The sequence below is a fragment of the Entamoeba dispar genome, genomic scaffold (genome assembly GCF_000209125.1).
Source record: "Entamoeba dispar SAW760 scf_1105229463785 genomic scaffold, whole genome shotgun sequence".
Classification (NCBI taxonomy): domain Eukaryota; phylum Evosea; order Mastigamoebida; family Endamoebidae; genus Entamoeba; species Entamoeba dispar.
The window spans coordinates 1-8098 of NW_001855866.1; the positions used below are offsets into that span (position 1 = coordinate 1).

Sequence of the window (8098 nt, forward strand, 5' to 3'; positions counted from 1 at the left end):
CATGATGATGTTTCAGTATTGGTTTGTATTTATCATAGTGTCATTGTTTTTCTTCTTCTCTATTTCTGAGATAAAAAATAAACAATAAATTGTTGATGATTTGATATTAATTGATTTTGTTATTCATTTTCTTTTTGTATATAGCTAACTCTTCTCTTGTTTTTCTGCAATCTCATAGGTTTGAATTTCACTTTTTGATGTTCAGTGATTTGTTTTTATTTATCTCTTAACTTCTTAACTTCATTTATCTTATCAAAGTTGTCTAATGAATTCTAGATGACGTCATCTTTATTCTTATTTCTCCATCATTTCTATATTTCATTCTTTTATTTTATATTTATTATTAAGTATCATCATTTGTTTAACAATTTCATAAATTGATTGAAAGTAGATGTTCTTCTATATTTGTGTTTCATCTTTTCTGTTTCTTTCTCAAACTCTTTTCTATTTATGCTTTGTGTTTTTGACGTTATTTCATATAAGGTGATATATTCTTCTTTCTTCTTTCTTTCTATTCTTTAATATTTTCTTCTAACTTCTTGATTTTATTATAAAATAATTAATATTATTTTAAAACTTAAAAATTAAACTAAAAAATTAATGATACTTAAATGATGCTTGATTTATTATGTTGAATGATAAAATAATAAATGAAATAGGTTATAAACGTGTATTTGTGTATTTAATCTTCTTGTTTTAATATTATATCAATCATTTTAATTAAGATGGAAGAGTTATTCATGAATGACCAATTAATTAAAGAAATAGTGGAAGCACTTCCTAATATTCAACAATTAATTGAAGATACTACTAAATATTATCAATATTATTTAGGAAGTATTAAAAATGAAATATTTGAGAAACAAGATAATGAAACGTATGAACAAGCTATTGAAAGGGGAGAAGGATTATTACATAAAATGGATGTAATAGTTGAAAAAAGAAGAAAAGTAATAGTAAAAAGTCAAGAAACAATTAAAGAAATAGAAACAGTAAAGGATAAAATGAACAAGATAATAGAAGAATGTAATGATGGTTCAGAAGCAGTTATTAAAGCAAAAGATGAACTAATAGATAAAATCATTTACTTGGAAGAAATTAACGCTCAAAAAAACCTTCAACCATTCGAAGAAGAAATTAATAAAATTAAAGAAAATTCTATCAAGAAGAAAGAAGAATTGTTTACACAATATAGTGATTATGAAGACAGAAAGAAGAGAAAGGAAAAAATCGAAGAAAAAGAAAGAAAGAAACAAGAAGAAGAGAGAAGAAAAGAAGAAGAAAGAAAGAAACAAGAAGAAGAAGAAAGGTTACAAAGAATGGTTAGAATAGAAGAAATTTATCAAATAGAAGAATGGACGACAAGAAGAGTAGGAAATATACTATTTGATTCAGATATTGATGATTGGGATAGTGATACGTCAGTGTTTGATCAAAGAATAATAAATAAAGAACACATAGCAATTATTATTGAAGAGAGAAATGGAAATAAATTTGGAGGATATGTTAACGAGAAAATTAATAAAGTTGGTGATTTTATAAAAGATCCAAATTCATTTGTATTTTTATTAGAATCAAATGGAAGATTACAAGGAATGATGAAATTTGATACTAAAGAACCAGAACATGCATTTTGTTTATATAATCAATCAAATAGTGGTTTGTTTTTATTTGGAAATGGAAATGATATTTTTGTTTATAAAGAAAATTATAAAACTGAATCACGATGTAAACAAGAGTCATTTGAATATTATGAAATACCAAATGCACTTTGTGGAGGATATAATTTCACACCACAACGATTCATTGTAATTGAAATGATTTAATTTATTAAATATTATTTTTTTGAATTATAAAAAGTAAAAAAAGAATATAAAATCAAATCAATAAATAAATATGAACATTTCATCTATTAATGAATAAAATAATGAATATAAAAATGGTCAGATTTTATTCTTGTTTTATTTTATTTCAAATGTTCACACTCATAGTTTATTTTATTAAACATAAGAAAATAATAAATCAATATGATTTAATTAATAATTAATATTTCATCATGTTGAGAAATGAATAAATCAATTCTTTAATAGTCCTTTTTGATTGAATTAAAGTATTTTTAATCATTTTCAAATTAAATAATTCATTTAGATTGTTATTTGAATGTTAATTTAAAACTTGTTATTATTTACATTGTTGCTTTAAGAGGAGTAGATTGGCAACATTACAGATATGTCTCATTCGTTTAATGTCAATAATAGTCATTAAAATCTATTTTAATTGTTGGTAATATCTCAAATTCAACTTTAACCTTTCATAATAAATAATTGTTTTACCAATTCTTAATAAATAACTACCAATACCGATCATAGGAGTGTTGAATGGAGAATTGTCCTAACAAAAAGGATATTTACCAGAAGATATTAGTAACTCAAACTTTGATTTCATTTTAATGATAGTGTGTTGTGTTTCTGAATAATACTTCAAAATAAAACATTTCAAAATAAAAAAGAAGAAAACAGAATAATAATCTTAAAAATATTTGAAGTTCAAATTAAAATAAGAATGGAAAATACAATAAGAAGCAATAAATCAAAAATGAAATTAGGATGTAATGAAATAATGATAACATCAATTTATTTTGATAGTATTAATGATTTTATTAATTTAGAAATGGGGGTCAAAAGATATAGAGGAAATATGGAACGATTTCATTTTAATCCAATTCCTTTAAATGAATATTCAAGAAGATTCTTTCCTAATATTGAAACATTTCATAGTTATAATAAAAAGGATAAAACATTTAATGATGGCAGAATATTTAAATATATAATATGGTATTTAATAGATTATTCAACATATTTAAAAGAAAAAGAACAAGGAAATATATGTAAAAATATAGAATATACACAATATGATAGAATTAAATATGGAAACAAAATACCACAAGAAGTTAAATCAATTGGAAATAATTGTTTTGAAGGATATAAATCATTAAAATCAATTAAGATTCCAACAACAATTAAAGAAATAGGGCATTGGTGTTTTGAAAATTGTTCATCATTAAAGACAATCAATATACCAACAACAATAACTAAAATAGGATTTGATTGTTTTAAAGGATGTAAGTCATTAAAGTCAATTACTATAGATAAGCTACAATTTGTTTGTGAAGAAAGAATATTTATGAATGAACCAGTGTTAGTTAGTATTAAAATACCAGAAAATCTACAATTGATAAATAAAACAAGAGTTGAAAAGAAAGACATTAATGAATTTATTATTCCAACAACTATTAATGAATTAGATGAGTTTTGTTTTGATACTTGTTCATTATTAAAATCAATTCTTTTACCATCTACAATCAGTGAATTACATGTTCGTTGTTTTGAAAATTGTCAATCATTAAAAGCAATCAATATACCAACAACAATAACTAAAATAGGATTTGATTGTTTTAGAGACAACACATCACTGACATCAATTAATATAGACAATCTACAATTTATTAGTGAAGAAAGAATATTTATGAATGAACCAGTGTTAGTTAGTATTAAAATACCAGAAAATCTACAAATAATCAATGGAAAAAGAGTTGAAAAGAAAGATGTTAACGAATTTACTATACCAACAACTATTAATGAATTAGATGAGTTTTGTTTTGACACTTGTTCATCATTAAAATCAATTATTATTCCTTCATCAGTTAGTAAATTAGGACTTTGTTGTTTTAGACAATGTTCATCATTAACATCAATTATTATTCCTTCATCAGTTACATCATTTGGGATGTGGTGTTTTAGTAAATGTGGATGTGCAAAAGAGTTAAAGAAGAATAAACAAATACCAAGAAATTGCTTTTAATAAAGAATAATGAATGAAACAATAAAAACTATAACACATGAAATACGCTGTAATTTAAAGTAAAAATAAATTACAATTAATCATAATTTATATTCTTTTCCATTTCATTCTTGTTTATTAGTTGGAATGTTAATGAAACACAACACATCTCATTTAATATTCATCACCATTTAATTATCATTTCATTTAATACATTATATAATACTTGGTTGAATATATTTTACTATTATGTTTTATCCATCCATTCATATTCATATTTATTATTATTATTTTATTTTTAATTTGATAATGAAATATTGTTGTGTTTCAATTCATTAAATATGATTCATTATTCAATTATCTTCTTTTAATCATGTGTTGTTTGGTTGTAAACATTTTAAATTATTTAATTATTGATTTCTTTCTAAATATCATACTTTATATATAAAATCACTAAATGAACAAGAGCCAATAACAATGAATGTGAAATATCATAATTGAGGATATTTTCTATGCCAAAATTTAAAATAAATATCAAATAAAATACGAAGTTGTTAAAAAGAATAACAGTCATAACTAGTCAAAATAATTGAAATGATTAGAAACTCATATAACAATAGAATGTGATGAATATTTATAAAAGAATAACACTGATTGTATTTTAATTATAGTTAACAAATTTATATCATATTAGAATTAGTATATGAACATTACTTATATCACATCCCCTCCATTAACTTTATTTTTAAATATCATTATTATATAGAGAAAAATGTTTTTATATTTGTTTGTATGGATTCTTGAAATGATATACTGTATTGATCATCTGAAATATTATACTTATCAATGAAATAGTAAAACTATCTAAATGACAGTGATTAAATAAATGAGTGAATTGATGATAAACCATTCCATAAGATAAAATAAAAGGTAGAATTAAGAAATGAGATTGTGATTGTAAGTAGAGATCATAAAATAAATCATAAACATAAATTAAATACAATTTGAATAGAAATTATGTAAAATAGAGAATTAACAAATTATAGAAATAACTTGATTTATGAATACATAACATTCATAATTAAGAAGAATAAAATATTTATGTTTTATAAAAGAATGTATTGTTACAGTAATACTATTCTTACATTAACTCAGATAGGAAGAAATACAAATATCTTCATGTTCAAGTATTTTATTTATTAAGTGTTATAACTACTCTTTTTATTATCAGGATAACAAAAATATAATATAAAAATTCTATTAATTTAAATTGGTTTAATAAATTCTAAATACAACTTATTGAATTGAATCATACCTAATAGTTTCTATAAACTCTCTGTTATTCATAAACATAAAATGGTAATTTATTAATCTATTTATATTCATATTATATTTGTATTTTCCATCAATTTCATTACAATCTAATTATCATAAGTTATTAAAGTTGTAGACTAAATAAAACATTTTTGAATGAAGAAAGTTAATATAGTAGTAAGAAACAATCTTTAAACTTATTAAAATATAGACTTATTAATTTTGAATAATTAACCATATCCATAACTGTTTTATTGAAATGGCAACAAAACTAAAAGCCTTGGATATAGAAATAAAAATTAAATAAAGTATTCCTATATATCCATTTTTATAACTAATTTAAATTATAACATTGAGCAGTGTTCTGAAGAATACAAAAAGTATATTAATAATAATAAATAACTTTTATAAAAATATGTTCATCCAAATAAACGTTACATATTATTGTAATTTGTAAAAGTATTAAATCTCTCATACAAACACAATATAAATAAACATCTCAGTTCATTCTTTTATAAAATTCTTATTACATTGTTGATAACCAATTTTTATAATGATTATCTGAAATTGAAATGTTGTCATTCCATTCTTATTGTTTCATTAATTAGAAATTAATCATGTCTAAAACCAATTTAATTTATATAAAGCAATTAAATCCTATTAGAGTAAGAATATATTTAGTCATTCAAATCAAATTTGAATTAATACATTTTCTGATTGAATGAATACTAATTTGTATTTATTAACTAAATAAACAACTTCTCAAACCTCTAAAATTTTATTTCATTGAATTTATAAAATATTTAGAATTCAAAGTGATATTATTAAATCTGAGAGTTAATTATCTTTTCTTTTAGTCATTAACTAAAGTCTTACTGTAATCAAACATTGACCTTCTACAATAATTATTTAAAAGTATTAAATAGGATTAATTTCATTAAAATATTTTCTGATACAATGAATGATCTAATTTGTTAAAGGATATAATAAACAGTTGTATAACACCTACAAAGATAACCATTAAAATAATTTAAGTTTATTTAAAAACTAAATATAAATATCTATACATTATTTTAGATAATTATTATGTGTTTAAGAGAATAATAAATTTGTTTATACTCGAAACAATAAAGTTATGAATTTTTAGTAAATAATTTTCTATAATTATTATACTCATAAAGATATTATTTCTTACAGATTCTCAGTTCAATTGTCTATGAAAAGAATATGTAATTTAGTTCATTTTGGTTCAAATACACTCTTAAATTAGGTATTACTAAAGAAAAAAAGAGTAAAATAGGAATATTAACTCAGTTTATCTTTAATCTCAGTAAATGTTAATAAAAGTAATTTCTCTTAAATAACAAAAGTGATAATTATTATGTTGAATATAAAGAGTGTTTTATCATTCAATGTTACATATTGATTTATGTGTCATATTGTTGTGCTTAAATTCTAAACAAAGACTTTCATTCTGAAAGAACATTTACAATAGTTAAAAAGAAATGAAAGAAGAAAAGAAAAATGTGAATTTTTTATTGAAAAAGAAAAGATTTATCGTCCGAAACAAGAAAATATGAGATAAAAGAAGAAAAATAAAATAGGAAAAACCCTTAAATTTTTAATAAAATTTGTTTTTAAAAAATAAGAAAGAAAAGGAAAATAAAAGTGACGTGGATAATAAGAAATTAATGAATAAATAAAATAACATTCATTATGTCTGAAACCACACCATTCCAAATTCCTACTACTGGAGATCTTCATTGGTTTAAAGTACCACCAAAAGTATTCTTTGAACCATTTTCTATTAGATATCTTGCAGAACTTAAAGACCTTAGTAAAATTTTTATTGTTTCTGATCGTATGGTTTATAAATTAGGATATGTTGAAAGAATAATGGAGATATTAAAGAGAAGAAGAAATCAAGTTGAAATTGAAATTTATATTGATGTTCCAATTGAACCAACTACAAAAGCTATTACAGAAGCATTAAATGTCATAAATACTTTTAATCCAGATAATATTATTGCTATTGGAGGTGGATCAGTTATGTGTGTAGCTAAAATTATGTGGATGTTATATGAACATCCAGAAATTAAAATTAAAGATATACCAACTCAATTTGTTAATATTAAAGAAAATGTTTTTAATGGACCAGAAGTTGGTGAAAAAGCACGTTTAATTTGTGTTCCAACTACATCAGGAACTGGATGTGAAGTTTCTCCATTTTGTATATTAGTTGATGAAAAAACTAATACCACATATCCAATTGCACATTATAATTTAATTCCATCTGTTGCTATTATTGATCCAGAATTTACTTATACTGTACCTAAAAGAACATTTGCTGATAATGGATTTGATATGTTATCTCATTCTATTGAAGCATATATTTCTACTTATGCTAATGATTACTCAAATGGTATGTGTCTTGAAGCACTTCAATTAATTTTTAAAAATTTAGTTAATGGTTATAATGGATGTTCTTGTGCTCGTGCTGTTTTACATAATGCTTCTACTATTGCTGGTATGGCACATGGTAATGCGTATCTTGGACTTGTTCATGCATTAGCATATAAAATTGCTAATCATTTCCATATTCATCATGGTAGAGTTGCTGGTATTTTATTACCACATATTATTCGATATAATGCAAAAGCACCAGTAGAAGGACAATCTCAATTAAAGAAATATGATATAATGGAAAGATTTAGTAAAATTTGTGATAGAACAGGATTAAATCCAGGAAATAATGCTAGTGAATCACTTGCTTCTGAATGTGAATTATTACTTAAAGGAACAGAAAGTGCAACTGGATTTGCACAATGTGGTATTGATGAAAAAGAATGGAAAGATGCTATTCATAATATTGCCATAACTGCTTTAGAATCACAATATAGTAATTATAATCCAAAGAAAGCAACAGTTACTGAACTTTGAGAAA

General features: G+C 22.6%; 2 protein-coding genes across 2 annotated transcripts, besides 16 other annotated features; both read left to right on the forward strand.

Annotated features, from left to right (window-relative positions):
• Nucleotide 1: 1 nt before the first annotated feature.
• Nucleotides 2-236: a repeat region.
• A 39-nt stretch (nt 237-275) lies between these two features.
• Nucleotides 276-564: a repeat region.
• Nucleotides 565-602: a sequence feature (AT_rich).
• Nucleotides 603-621: 19 nt separating this feature from the next.
• Nucleotides 622-2049: a repeat region.
• Nucleotides 2050-2482: 433 nt separating this feature from the next.
• Nucleotides 2483-2620: a microsatellite.
• On the forward strand, nt 2596-3861 carry EDI_272700 (uncharacterized protein; the record flags this gene model as incomplete). Its single annotated transcript, XM_001741518.1, has 1 exon — nt 2596-3861. One exon carries the CDS (start codon nt 2596-2598, stop codon nt 3859-3861), a length of 1266 nt encoding a protein of 421 aa, XP_001741570.1.
• Nucleotides 3862-3911: 50 nt separating this feature from the next.
• Nucleotides 3912-3955: a sequence feature (AT_rich).
• A 159-nt stretch (nt 3956-4114) lies between these two features.
• Nucleotides 4115-4145: a sequence feature (AT_rich).
• Nucleotides 4146-4234: 89 nt separating this feature from the next.
• Nucleotides 4235-4291: a sequence feature (AT_rich).
• A 66-nt stretch (nt 4292-4357) lies between these two features.
• Nucleotides 4358-4386: a sequence feature (AT_rich).
• Nucleotides 4387-5077: 691 nt separating this feature from the next.
• Nucleotides 5078-5112: a sequence feature (AT_rich).
• An 88-nt stretch (nt 5113-5200) lies between these two features.
• Nucleotides 5201-5235: a sequence feature (AT_rich).
• Nucleotides 5236-5535: 300 nt separating this feature from the next.
• Nucleotides 5536-5571: a sequence feature (AT_rich).
• A 354-nt stretch (nt 5572-5925) lies between these two features.
• Nucleotides 5926-5960: a sequence feature (AT_rich).
• A 94-nt stretch (nt 5961-6054) lies between these two features.
• Nucleotides 6055-6103: a sequence feature (AT_rich).
• A 70-nt stretch (nt 6104-6173) lies between these two features.
• Nucleotides 6174-6242: a sequence feature (AT_rich).
• A 525-nt stretch (nt 6243-6767) lies between these two features.
• Nucleotides 6768-6802: a sequence feature (AT_rich).
• Nucleotides 6803-6870: 68 nt separating this feature from the next.
• On the forward strand, nt 6871-8094 carry EDI_272710 (alcohol dehydrogenase, putative; the record flags this gene model as incomplete). The annotated part of the gene is made up of 1 exon (XM_001741519.1): nt 6871-8094. The coding sequence occupies one exon, from the start codon at nt 6871-6873 to the stop codon at nt 8092-8094; it is 1224 nt and encodes a 407-aa protein (XP_001741571.1).
• Between the last annotated feature and the right edge of the window lie 4 nt (nt 8095-8098).